The sequence below is a fragment of the Vigna angularis genome, chromosome 3, assembly GCF_016808095.1.
Source record: "Vigna angularis cultivar LongXiaoDou No.4 chromosome 3, ASM1680809v1, whole genome shotgun sequence".
Taxonomy (NCBI): Eukaryota; Viridiplantae; Streptophyta; class Magnoliopsida; order Fabales; family Fabaceae; genus Vigna; species Vigna angularis.
This window is the reverse complement of record NC_068972.1, coordinates 35,191,583-35,205,984: the sequence shown is the minus strand read 5'-3', so window position 1 is coordinate 35,205,984 and position 14,402 is coordinate 35,191,583. Positions and strand designations below refer to the sequence as shown.

At 32.6% G+C, this 14,402-nt stretch overlaps 1 protein-coding gene across 2 annotated transcripts; it reads right to left on the bottom strand.

Annotated features, from left to right (window-relative positions):
* Positions 1-2,088: 2,088 nt before the first annotated feature.
* LOC108326211 (E3 ubiquitin-protein ligase MBR2) lies at positions 2,089-10,552 on the bottom strand. Of its 2 annotated transcripts, none has more exons than XM_017559570.2 (9): positions 10,395-10,552; positions 7,811-8,700; positions 6,139-6,766; positions 5,952-6,035; positions 5,250-5,447; positions 3,357-3,454; positions 2,841-2,940; positions 2,550-2,648; positions 2,089-2,473 (listed from the first exon to the last, which is right to left on the bottom strand). In XM_017559570.2, the coding sequence occupies exons 2-9, from the start codon at positions 8,695-8,697 to the stop codon at positions 2,411-2,413; spliced, it is 2,157 nt and encodes a 718-aa protein (XP_017415059.1). In that variant the 5' UTR covers positions 8,698-8,700; positions 10,395-10,552; the 3' UTR covers positions 2,089-2,410. The 2 variants fall into 2 exon arrangements, with proteins under 2 accessions (XP_017415059.1, XP_017415060.1); XM_017559571.2 differs by lacking the exon at positions 10,395-10,552 and adding an exon at positions 8,923-9,508.
* Positions 10,553-14,402: the final 3,850 nt, after the last annotated feature.

Genomic DNA, 14,402 nt, shown 5'->3' with positions numbered 1-14,402 from the left:
AAGTCAAATATATTTTCAAGATATATTAATACTCCTATAACATTAAGATATGGTCCTTCTGGATCAAGAAGTTCTTCATCCTTTTCTTGAGGTCTAAAAGGGTCTTTTTCAGCATCTAATGACCTCACAACCACTGGAGTGCATAATGGATGTGACTTGTACATATAAAATCTTTAAGTACCTTCATTATATAAGACTCTTTGTGTATAAAAACACATTTAAATACTCAATTTGTAATCCCAAACAAAACTTTGTCCTTTCAAGACCCTTCATCTCAAATGTTTTCTTTAAGCAATCATTTGCTTTGTGAGCTCATTAGAAGTTCCAACTATCTTTATGTAATCAATATAAAACACAATTATGACAAATTCATTTTATGATATTTTCATACAAATACAATGACAAAAAAAAAATCATTTTTGTACCTTTTTGTTAACAAGTACTCACTAAGATGGTTATACCACATACGTCTTTATTGTTTTAATCCATAAAGGAACTTGTTCAATTTTTGAATAATCTTTTTTAGAATTTACATTGTTAGGCAAATTAAATTCTTTAGAAATTTCATATAAATTTCATTCTCAAGATAACCATACAAATAGGTTGTAACAACATCCATTAGTTGTAAATGCATACCTTCTTGTGCAACCAGACTAATCAAATTGTTGTTGCATCCAATACTGATGATTATGTCTCTTTAAAACCAATACCAGGTCTTTATGAAAAAACTTGAACAATTAACCATACCTTTTATCTAACAATTTCATCATTCTCATTTCGTTTATGCACAAAAATCCATATGTACCCAATGGGTTTTACACATTCAAGTATGCAAACTATAGGTCCAAAAACTTTTCGCTTAACAAGCAAATCTAATTATGCTTTGATTTCATCTTTCTACTTGGACCAATAATTTCTTTGTTAACAATCTTCAATGGTCATTGGTTCTTGATCCTCATTGTCACTCTTAACATTATCGCTACATTATCTCATTCATGACATAATTGTTTGATATCTCATCATTTTCAACAATTTGAGGTACTTGAGGTTCTTTTGGAACCAAATCATTAATTATGTCAAATGAATTTTTTAAGATTTTCACCTCCTTGATTAGGTCATCTTACCTTCAATTAGGTCATCTTACCTTCAATTATCTTTGGAACCAAGAGACCTATCATGCTTCAAGCGTAAATAGGCCTACTGCACTTTAAGCATGTAATGATAATTCCAACTAGTATCCTTTTCTAGTTGTTTTCTCTCTCCCTAATTTGAAAAATTGATTCATCAAAATAATAGTTGACAAATCGAGATGTAAATAAGTCTTATGTTGATTATTCAAGATATTTTACTATTGATGGATGATCATATCCAATATGTATTTCCAATAGTTTTTGAGACCCATCAGAGTCCCTTTTTAGTGGGGAAATTGGAATATATACAATACCTAAAATTCTTAAATAAGAAATATCAACACCTAAAATTCTTAAATAAGAAATATTAAGTTGTTATCCAAAAACCAAATGCAAAGAAGAGTATTTGTGATATCTTGTTGGCCTCGTGTAATCAATACATCATATAAATTTGCATATCCCCAAGTAACCATGGTAAGATTAACTCTCATCTCTTGTAATCAATTTTAAACATTTTATTAATGATTCTACAACAATATTAAAACAATTTAATATTTTTAAAACTTAATGTAAAATAAAAAATTTATTTTTTTCCGATCAAGGCTAACATGGACCGGGTGTCATTGAGAGACTATAAGAATTTGTTCTTAATTTGTTGAAATGATAGAAAAATACATTTATATCTTTGAATGAAAATACAAAATGTTGCGCCTGAAAGGAAGATGAATTTGATGTAATTTTTCATCATCAATTTGATGTAATTTTTCATACTTTGTTTTCCTTTATTTTAATAAACTTGTATATAATAATAAATGATTAATAAACTTTAAATTATTAATGTTAAAATTCATAATAATACATTGTTTTGGAAACAAAAATGAGGTGTCTCCTAAAGGATCTAAAACTTTGAATAGATTAAACAAGGAGCATTGTTCTCATCTTTAAGGGGAAGAAAATGTGAAAATTGGGCTCGTGCCAACTCTGCACTATTTAGCAGCAGCAGTACAAGTTAAATTACATCATTCATAACAACATGCATTCATCCTTGCCCCACAACAAATCACAATTCAAAAGACAGTAACAGTATATCAGAACTGCCTGCAGATCTTTCTGTAACTCTATTCGCTTTTGAATATCTACTGTATCAAAAGATAAATAAAGGCACTGTGATATTACAATATCAGGTTTTACCTTTTTCCCTGAAAGAAAAAATGAGGTGGCCGATTGATGAATATCTAATGCATCAAAAGATAAATTGACCACTTAAGTCCTAAAATAGATTAGGTGATTGATGACTTGCATACAGGGCATGTTGTTTTTCTCTGGAGCCAAGGATCGATACACTGCCAAAAATAGATTAGAGCAAATTAGCATTTTATAACTTCTACATAGACACAAACAAATGTTTAATGGTCTCACATCTTTGTGAAATTTGTGCAAACAGGGAAGATGGCGAATAGTTTCTCCCTTGGCTGGGGTCTCAAGACATATAGCACATGGCTCTGTCATGTTGTCATTCTGTGACAATGAACAGGAAACATATCAGCATAGAATCGAAAATCAATTCCATTTTCCCCCCAAATCCTACTTTCTGCTGTCCCAGAATTGAAATTGGACCAGCAGATCATGAAGGGCTGAGGGAAAAAGGAGACACTGTTAATCGTCATCCCAAAAGTGGATAAAGAATTTCACCAGAAAATAATAACTGACCTGGATGGTGGACTGTGGAAGGCTATTTATCAGATTAGTAGACGCACCAGTATGTTGGTGATTTCTCTCGTCAAGGGCCAATAACATTTCATAATCACTTCTGCAAGAAAACATGGACCACAAATTCATTTTTGCAGAACAGAGATAAAAGAAATAAAACTTTCTGTAAACAATTGCGAAAGTCACCATACCCAAGAACTTAATTCAAAAATTCAGATATCAAGGAATAGAAACATATGCAAAACTGAGTAACAATATGGGGCTCCTGCACAACAAAAAAACTTGCATTTTGATGACCTGCAGTACTACTTAACATACAGAATGACGAACTTCTATGTTGCCTCCTCACATTGGTACTTTTGTCTCATTCCGTCCTCTCACTTTCTAAGTTGTGTTACTATTCTAAATTTTAAGAACCAAAAATTAAGCTTAATTTTAGAGATTAAAATAAATGAGAAAATGAGAATGAAGCATAGGTTATGCGCACAAAGTATAAACTATTCAATACAAACTTACTCATTGAAATCACGTCGCCCATTAAAGATGCCATCAGCCATTCCCATATCATTGAAATCCCCCATTGAATTTTCTAAAGCTTCCAATATATCAAGTCTCTGCACAGGAGAGATGGATGCCATGGAAAATTAAAATTATACATGTGCAGTACAACATAATCCCAATCCGAAATTTACAAATTCAACGATAACAAATTCCTGACATACAAGAAGCAGTGTATGCTTGTACTAAGAGACTCACTTTGATGTTAAGATTAAGCAAAAGTACATTACTATATAACAATTTGGTGTGGAAGCTAGAAGTTATGGTGAAAATTTCTAGTGAAATACATGTACCAAAAATATGAGAACACAAGCCAAAGTCAAATACTAATGTGCTAAAACATCAAGGCAGAATACAAACTTTTGTACTTAACTTGCTTTTAAGATTTTACTTATGTCTCGAGTTCTGTCTGTTCAAAATATCCCCTCACCTTATTGTCAAAAGTTTTCCTTGCACATAATTCCAAAGCTAGAGCAGTGTTATCAAGATCGGCTATGGCAGCACCATGTCAGAAACTGGTGACAGTTGTAGCTGCCACCACATAAAGGTGGAGGTGGCAATGCTGGTTTGACATCATGGCCACTTTGGACGTCACAGAAAAGACATCGTGGAAATCACATTTCAGGATGCAAGAATGTCCAGAGAATATTGTCAGATTTGTGACAAGAAGTCAAAGGTCAATGCAACCTGACCCAGACCCGAGGAAACAAATCCTAACTTCTAAAATGCAGTTTTTGGTCCTTTATAACCCAACTCAAGTCCAATAAATTAAAAAAAGAAAAGAAAATGGACTGGATTATGTCATAAACCTAAGTCAATCCATGTCCAAAATTAAAAGGCTAATCTAGCCTTAAATGAACATAGTTGCAGACCTGTTCCGCCACCTTAGTGATAGACGCAGCACCTCAGTGACAGACGCTGCTGCCTACAACTAGTTCCACCACAGCCGACAACCAGTTTAACCTCCGCCAACACCTGCAATCTGTTTTTTTTTTTTTCCCATTACTGATTTTATTAACATCTATCTTTTAGTTGTACGGGTGAGCTAAAACTTCAAATCTTTAATTTAAATTCAATCCATAAACATCCAAATTTATATTACTTTGTCTATTTTAATGGATTTATCTAAAATCATACTTTTGGATTCTATGTCCAGTCCATTTAATTGGATTTTATGTCCAGTCCATTTAATTGGATTTGGATTTAAATATAAAATAGATTGGATAACTTTTCGGATTTTGAAAATCCAAAATTAAGGTGAGAGTCTTGGATCACTTCAAGTTATGCAAGTTTAGGTTGAGTTAGACCCATGTAAGGTAGAACCGGGTTGGATTGAGCCAAGTTGGTCTCAAGTCATGCAAAGTTGGATCAGACTAGGGCCTGAGTCAAGTTGGGCCAGGCCAGACCAGTCCTTGCATATAAATGCAAAAGGTAAATGCATACTTTGTTTGGTTTTCTTAAATAAAAAATAAATAAAACAGAAACTGGGGAAAAAGAATTAGAAATACAAGGCACCGTAGTTCCGTGCTACAACCAACCCCCCCCCCCCCCCCCCCCCCCACCCACTTTCCCCACCATATTAACCGTGGAAACTCCCTTTAAAAAACCAGCTAATAGAGTATCAAAGAAGGAACTTGGGTGAATTGAAAGAAATGCCTTTAAACAAGTCCACAATAAAATACTCTAGAAATTTTTTATTAAGATAATGAATTAATAACAAAAAAATGACTGCATGCTGCTAAGACATGACATTGCAAGAAAAATTACGTTAGGAAGTCATGAAGGAATGCAAAGAGAACAAAGATAAGAAAAGAAAGAAGAAAATATCAGGGGGAAAATGTATGACGATACCATGTCTAAGTCCATATCCAGAGGAAACCGGGGGGCCCTTCCTCTAGATGACATGTTAGGTGTCCGAGCCCTACTTGTGGCACGACTCCTCAACTGTGACACTCTATTAGAGAAAGAAACTACAGGAATAGCTCTCCTTCTTGAAGAATTCTGATTAGGCAATATACGAGGCTGTCTGTTTGCCCTAGGAAGCCGTGCCTGTACATTGAAAAAGTAGATTTGTCAAAACCCCCCTACTCAGCTATCAATTATTATATCTCTAAATAGCCCAACTTTTCAACTAACAAAAAATTGCCCAGGCAACAAGATATCCTCTTACTTAGGGTAAAAGTTCCGATAATATTTTTCTAGCATCCTATTAACTTGGATACAGAATAGCATTGAAATACGCTCATCACAGATAAATTCTAGAATATTGTACAGTTATGCCAAATAACAAAGATAACGGTTATGTTATATGTAGCTTTCAAGTTCCCTACAGACATTTCGACCTTTAATTCAACACCATCCATAAATCATCTAAGTTTGATAAAAATATTTGAAAGGGTTAAATATGTACATACAGGACAATTTAGCATTGCTGCATAAAAGGAAGCCTCTTAACAACATAATATTAAGTGAAACATACAAGAAACTTTGTTTATACAGAAAGGAGTTTTCTGTAACATTCATTTAAGAAAAAGAGAGAAAAGGCTTAGTTACATGATGATTTATGCTGTGACTATCAATGGATGTAGGCAGAAGATCCTCTGCATGCTGCAACTCCCACGCTAAATGTTCATCAATCTGCAACAAGTCAACATATGATGAAGTTGTTGTAAAAAAAGAAATATATGCTTAAACTACATCTCATAAGAGGCGAGAAAAATAAGAAAAGAGAAAAACCAACCCCTCTGTTTTCTATGAAATCATCATGATACAATTGTTCTTGGAGTTCACGTGCCAAAATCTCATCTGCTTCCACTTGTCTTGCTCGAGCTTCCAAGCTATTGTTGTCGTTATCATCTAAATCTTCAGATGATTTGTGCCTTGGTGTGGATACCAACTCAACCACTTCAGGATCCAAGCCACGGCTCCGGGATGAGCTTGCTGAGTTCCTTGGTGTGGATAACAACTCTACCACTTCCGGATATGAACTTGATGACTCCCCAGGTGATTCACGTCTCCTTTGCCTTTTAGTCAGAATGTCAGCAGTAGGACGGTTAACAGCTGACTGGTCCACATCTGGCATGATCACAGAACTTGGTTGAGCTATATGATCTGATTGAGAACTATGTTGTACATGTGCGCTGCTTTGACCACTCCCAATGTTTCTTCCATCCACTATGTGTGTATTCCGCCTATTAATAAATCTTCCAACACCATTATTTCTCGTCATGCGATGCTCATCATACGTGTGCTGATTAGCATTCCGGTCATTACGAGTAGTTCTCCAACCACCTTGTCCTCCAGGGTATTGAAGTGAATTTCTTGTATCATTATTGGTACCAGTGACCTCTTCATGATTGATGACAGGGCTAATGAAGAAGTATGAAATTCCTTCTCAGTATTAGCCAAAAGATGAAACATGAATTGCCGGTTATAAGGGCTATCTATGGAGACTCTGATCAGAAAAGCTGAGTGAAGTCTCTAGAGGTCCACTCTTGGTGGGTTTAGATTTCACATCAATTAGAAATATGGTAAATGTAACCCCTATAAGGCTTTTTGCTAATCCTCACCATAAGATCCAGTTTTTAGAGGTAGACAAAAAGGCCAAATTCTTAAGACAATCAGAACTACCCTAATGCTAGAGGAAGACTTTTCTAACCCGTTATTTTTCTGAATGACCCTTAGTTCTAATTAAATGTACTTGTGTCAAAAACTTCATGAAGTTCCAATAACCCAGTCTAAGATCAATGATTATGACGATCAAGACTCACAAATATGCATTTTTATGGTAAAACTTTTTACTGCAATAAATCAACTGCATGCATGCCTTTTGACCAAGAAAGAAGAAATAATCTCATTTCATTTTCAGTTGTAACCCCAAAAATCAAATCCATTTTAAGAGTGTTAAACTCTAAGAAAGAGAGAAACGTTGGGCTGAAGCCATATGTTTCTGAGACAGCAGAGGTGCCTTTTTTTATATTGAGAGAAAGGAATCAATCCAACAGATGAAGGAGATTTTATATTCTCTAATAACAAAGACATGATACAGAAATAAAAACATTCCTAATAATACATATATAATCTAGATATTCTTGATTATATTGTATCAAATCCTTATTTCTATAATTATAACAAAGAGAACCAATTTCTAATAAAATGTGGACATATTGGATAGCCTTAGCAAGTAATTTAATACATTTATACGTTATATGATTCACTAGCTTGTTAAAGACTTTACAGCACCTAGTAAATTATCAAGCTACTAGCAGTTTATTCATATAATGTAATAAAAAACCCACGGAGATAAATCTTGTAGAACTCTTGATGCAAGATTACCAGCAAACAATGATTTTACATTCAAGTCATCAACCAAAAATTAGAAAGAACTTCAATGTGAACCATGGTCACGTTACCTGTTGGCAGCGCAAAAAGTTCCAGCACTGCGTCCATTGAATGGAGGAGAAATAAGAACTTCCTTTCCTTTAACTTTACCATTGCGCCTCTCTCTAGCAACTATGTCATGAACACTATTCGGTGACACTGCATTGCTAGAAAGCGCACGATCAGCATGGCTCTGTTCAACATCTTCATTTTGAAGGTGTCTCTGTTCAGCTAATTGTTTAGCCCTTGTTGCAATATTATCAGGTAAAATACACCCATTTCGAACCAATCTCTTGTTCCCTCTACCTCGTGGAGAGCTGGAAACAAATGGAGGCAAAGACACTTGCTTATCATTTTGGGATTGAGAATCCTGAGACAGAGAAATACCCTTGCCACGATCCACAGATGTATTAGAACCTGGAAGTTTACACTTTCCAGTGAAGGGATTTCTAGATGTAACAGAAGAATCTGAAATGGCTGGCAACAAAGAGTTCCCAATAGTTGCTTTGGGTGCTTTCCTGTCTTCAGTTGCATGATCTCTTGATGCACCAAGTGAAAAAGCTGGTTTCAGTTGTTGGCTCGGTCCATTCTCTTCAGTCAAATCTAAAACAGAAATATCACGGTGAGATGATTTAGAAGAAAACTTGGAGTATATACTTTTCCCTTTCTCCATCTTTTTAGCTCCACTAGAATGCATTGTTTGGCCTCTCCTAAAGATGGGAGCATTTTGAGAAGTATAAGATTTCTCTGACGGAGACAATGTAGTACACAAATTATTATTCATTTCAACTGCAGCATTAAAAGCTCTGCTCCTCTTCTCAGGATTACATAAACGTTTCTGATCATCACCCCTCACAATTATTCTATCTGGGGTATCAGGAACTTCCACAATTTGATCAATTTTCATATCTTCTGCCATATCCTGTTTTCAAATCATAAGAACGATAATGAAACATTGCAAAAAAACAGTAATAAATGCAAATGACAGTAACTTATGCACATGAAAAAGTTCCATGGACCATATAAGAACTCTCCATATTCAGATGCTATTAATGTGCAAAAACACTTTACAGCCTAATCTATTTAACCAAAAAATTATTGCAAACCAGATAACTATATATAATTCCAAATTTGAACCCATTACCAGCTGAACACCAAGGCGCAACTTTGCTGCTGCACCAGGGATCGCCCTCAAATACAATATATTTTAACCAAAAAAGTTTAACGGGAGAAATTTGAAAGTACAGAGTGGAGAAGAATGCAAAAGGAATAGGAGGACAAACTCCTTAAAAGAAAATAAAAATCAAACAGGACAGAACAAAAGATATCAGCATAGAAAAACAGAACAATCCAAATCCTCAACATAAATGGAAGGAAGCCATTTAAAGGAACATGTGTTTTACACTATATAGAAGTCAAACACCAAAGTAGAAATAGTGTTCCTTAAGAATGCAAGAATTTACAACCACAGCATAGAAAATATTGGACATTGTGAACAAAAATTGTCCTCTTTCCATATACCAAAAATTAGTAAAGCTAGTAAAAAAAGGTTCCAAGTATAGATGTCACACCAAATATTCTGTAAAAAATTCTGAGCTTGCAACACACAATAAAACATATCAGTGGTACTTTATCCACATTTTTCATATTCCAAAATAAATTATTTCATTACAATTTGTAAAAGTACTAGTTAATCAAATAGAATCGAGTGAATAACACAAATCTAAAATATAAGAAGAAAAATTTAAAGCTTAGCACAATTTAAAATTACCTTATTCCAGCAAAAAAGAATAATTTTTTTTTTGAAAGAAACAAAGAAAGAATATAAAAGGCTTTTAGCATAGTAATATAAAAAACCTTGAGAAATATTACAAAAAAATTAACTATAGAAACGTAATAGTTAACAGAAACAAAATACGTAAAACCGCCGAATTGTTTGAACACCATAGTTTAGCACCCAGAGGTCACATATTGAAGCAAAAGCTACAAAAAAACCTTATGCAATTTCCCAATCAAAACTGAAATGTAAGAGGCATACATAAATGACTGGTACCAACAGGAACAGAAACTAAACCCAATCACACTGACCTGAAACCAGAATGGCTGCTTCAATCAAATAAAATAAAAAACAAATTGAACTCAAATTTGAAGGCAAGTTCATCATTCATCCCAAAATGATGAAATCACATAAATTACAAATTATCATCTAACTTCACTGAATGATTTTCCGAACAATCACAAAAGAGATCAAAATTGGAGCAAAACAATTCAAATTCTTAAAAAAAATGTGAAAACAAAGTTACATCACTGTACCCACAAAATCATACGAAGAATAAAAAAGCCGAAACCTGAAACAAATGGATAAACAAGCACCATCGACCTCAGATAAAAATTCGACAAGCGATAAAAAATGATAGAATGAAAACCTAACCACCAACACAAAATGAATCAGATAGACAATAAAATCGAACAGTTCACAAACAAAATAAAAATAAAAATAAAAAAAACAAACAAAAATCTAATCGAGGAAACGAAAAGAAAGCATTGAAGCGCATTTCAAAAGCATAAACGAAGCAAAAAAAAATAATTAAAAGATAAAAGGGTGAAAAAGAATACCAGATTAGTAGAAAGTAATTTTAGTAAATTTGAACGATGAAGATGAACATTACAGAGAAGAGAAGGGAAATGGATTTATCAGTGCGGGAAAGATGCCGGGTCGGCACGATCCGACCCTAATTCAAGGTGGATAGAAGAGCCCAAACCAAATTCCAGAATAAAAGAGACATGAACAGAGATAATTTTCATATGTTATTTCTGTTGTATAAGAAATTTTTAAAATTTAACTAATTATTCAAACAATAAAGAATTAAAATAGTGAACTTTGATTGGTATTTGTGTATGGAAAGTTTAAATAATTTAGTTATATAATTTAAATAAATGAAATAAAGATTTTGAAAATAACTCAGCTTTTACATTAATATTTCATTTATGTATATCATTACATATTATAATTAAAATACATCTTAGTCTCTTGTTAAAATACAACTTAAGTTCAAACATTTAAGAACCAAGTTGCTTCTTAGTAATAAAACGTCGAGATCTGTTCGAAACGAACCCTGATTCTGAAAATTTGAAAGTCTTCTTTTAAAAAAATTATTTCAGTTTTTAAAATTTGATGTATAAATTTTAACAAAGATCTAACATTAATATAACATTAAAAAAAATTAATTAGATATTTTAAAAATTAAAAGATTAAATTAAATCTAATTAAAAAATTTATAAAAATTGGAGAAAAAAAAAGATTTTAGCCTAAAATCATATATATGTTTTATTTGTTTCCAAATGGTTTTTACTGATAGAAAGGAGGGAATCTCCACCCTTATATTGGTTAATTTGTAGTGAAATAAATCAATTGATTTCCACAACAATGGATACATGCACATAAACTATAGTTTGTATTATAGTAATAAAGGATTAATTTATTATATAACATAATTAAAGGAAAAACAAGTAATATTAAATAATAAAATAACTTTATAAAGTAATAAAAATAGGTTTAATAGGTTCGGAGGTCCTTATATTTGTGGGTTCGCTTCAATTGGATCCTCCAATTTTGAAAGTGATCAATTTGGTCCCTAATTTAACAAAATTGAGTCAATAATACCCTTTCCGTTAAATATAATGGACGGCGTTAACTTTTTAAACATGTGCCATGTTGAGGCATCCTTTTATTTGCAGGTGGCACAGTTTTATTTGAACGATGCTTCAACATACCACATGTTTAAAAAGTTAATGACGTCCATTGCATTTAACGGAAAGGGTATTATTGACTCAATTTTGTTAAATTAGGGACCAAATTGATCACTTTCAAAATTGGACGACCCAATTGAAACGAACCCACAAATATAGGAACCTCCGAACCTATTAAACCATAAAAATATTAATACTAGAAAAATAAATTTATACAATAATAGATTTTATCAAGAAAAATTCTCATAGTCACTCTCATTTACAGTAAAGTTGTAAAAATGAATTAAAACTTCGAGTCAACATGGTTTAACATGAGTTCTATTTAGCTTGGATTAAAAAAATTACAAATTTCAGCACAGGTCAAAAATGATCCTAACTCACTAAGAATCTGATTCACCTGAGTTGAACTCATGGTGAGTCAGGTGGGCTTACCAATCCATCCATAAATTCTAAATATTAAATTATATAAAAAACAAAAACTCTAAAATTTCTTATATCTTTAAATATATTTAGATTGTATGGTATTTTTGTGATTTTAGATTGTATTTAGATTGAACATTATTTACATTTCAATTAGAAAAAATTTGTATTTTTTTTTAAATTAAAAAAAATTGTAATTAAGTGAGTCAATCTTTCTAACTCACCAACCTCGTGGAGAGTCGAACCAAGTTCAAATTTTTTGGACTCACTGATAAGTGAGTTGGGTTGTGTTGACTCACAAAGTAACCAACCTGTGGTAGGTCAGGTGACCTGTTTTGACAACTGTAATTTGCAGGATTCACAACAACTAAATACACTTCATATTAGTTCTGATATGGTTTTTAACTCTTTGATGTATAACGAAACTCGTTTTTATTAATAAAATTTCTCATAGTCACTCTCATTTTCAATAAATTTGTAGTAAAGCTATAAAAATGGATTAAAACTCTGAGTTGACACGGTTTAGCACGAGTTCGATTTGGGTTGGATTAAAAAAATTACAAATTTTAGCACAGGTCAAAAATGAACTTGACTCACTAAGAATCTAACTCACCCGAATTGAACTCATATTGAGTTTGGTGAGCTCACCAACCCATCCATAAATTCTAAATATTAAATTATATAAAAAAACAAAAACTCTAAATGCTCTTATATATCTAAATATATTTAGTTTGTATGGTATTTTTGTGATTTTAGATTGTATTTAGATTGAACTTTATTTACATTTCAATTAGAAAAAAATTGTAAATTTTTTAAAATTAAAAAAAATGCAATTAAGTAAGTCAATCTTTTTAACCCACCAACCTGATGTGGAAAGTCAAACCAAGTTCAAATTTTTTGGACTCACAAATAAGTGAGTTGGGTTGTCATGTGACATGTTTTGAGAACTTTAATTTGCAGGATTCACAACAACTAATTACACTTCATATTAATTCTGATATGCTTCTTAACTCTTTGATGTATAAGGAAACTCGTTTTTAGGAAGAATATAAATTATTTTATAAATCAATACTACAAAAAAGGGCTTTGATGTATGTTATTTTTTAACTTTAATGTCCAAAAAAATACGAATACCATATTAAGAGACGTTAATTGACGTCAGAAGGTAAAAATGATGTTAATTGACGTCAGGAAACAACCAAACTCGACATCCAATAACGTTGTCTATAGGGTGCTCTTTGTATTGGTAAAATGAGGTATTTGACGTCAGAAGGATGTATTCCAACGTCCTTGTCGCTAGGTCACGCCCTCCTTGCTAAGTGAAGGTTTGTCTTTGGAGTGATATTGTAAGGATTTTGACGTCGAAAAGTGCACTTTCTGACGTCCCTTCTATGTTTTTTTTAATAAAAGCTTTGTTTCTACAGTTTACCAAACCTGAAAAGTTGAACCAGTTTTGGCATTTCATATATCTAGAACTCATATGAACAAAGTGTGTACTAATCACAATTCAAACTATAAACTAAAGTTATGACAATTCTAACTAAAAATTAAAGTTATCAAAACACAAAAGTGAAACTAAACTATTGTATGCCTAACTCCATCTATCCAAAAGATATTTTGCTTATTCTTTCTCTGTCTTCATCATTGTGGCCTCTGTTACTGGGGATGGATTTTGAACTGCTGCAAAAACATGACAACTTTACCATCATTTTGCCAAATATTCAAAGTCGAATGTGATTTGTAAGATGTGAAAGATATATTCTTACCTAAATCCAATCATTTATAATTCTTGTTTGGATGATGGTCTTGATCGAAGACATGATGTAGTACCCGCATGCCTAGAAATTTGTCTACTTGTTACACTAAACATGACAAAGAAAATAGTCAAATATGAGGGTCTAAATTTCACATACGAAAATTAATAAGTTAAAGATCAATGAAGCCCAACCTTTGGATAGATTATTTGAATTTGCTATGCTCTAAGCCTACCCACAACTCTAATTAAATTTGAAACATTTGAAATATAGGTTAATATATGAATATCATACCGAATTGATAAGAAAGAATGTAATACTTACGTTTGTAACAAGGATTTCAAGTTAGGTTCATCTTCCTATGCAAGAAACAAAACCATACAACTTGGCATTATCTTGGTATGATTACCATCACTTGCCAATGGCCTCTATCATGAATTACAAATAGTGAGTCGATTAATTAAATCTTCATAAAATTCTACAATGAGTAACATATACCCATCAATGTATGGCACGATATACATCTCTCTTTTGGACTCAACCATCCATGTTTGCATATATGATTCCTTGAATTCTACTATGTTTCCATATGGTTGAGTGGTTTGAGGTTAAAAAAAGTCATACATGAATTCCCGACCTTGATCCATAATGATAGTGTCTATGTACCTATAACAATAAATTTAAGTATATATATTAAAAC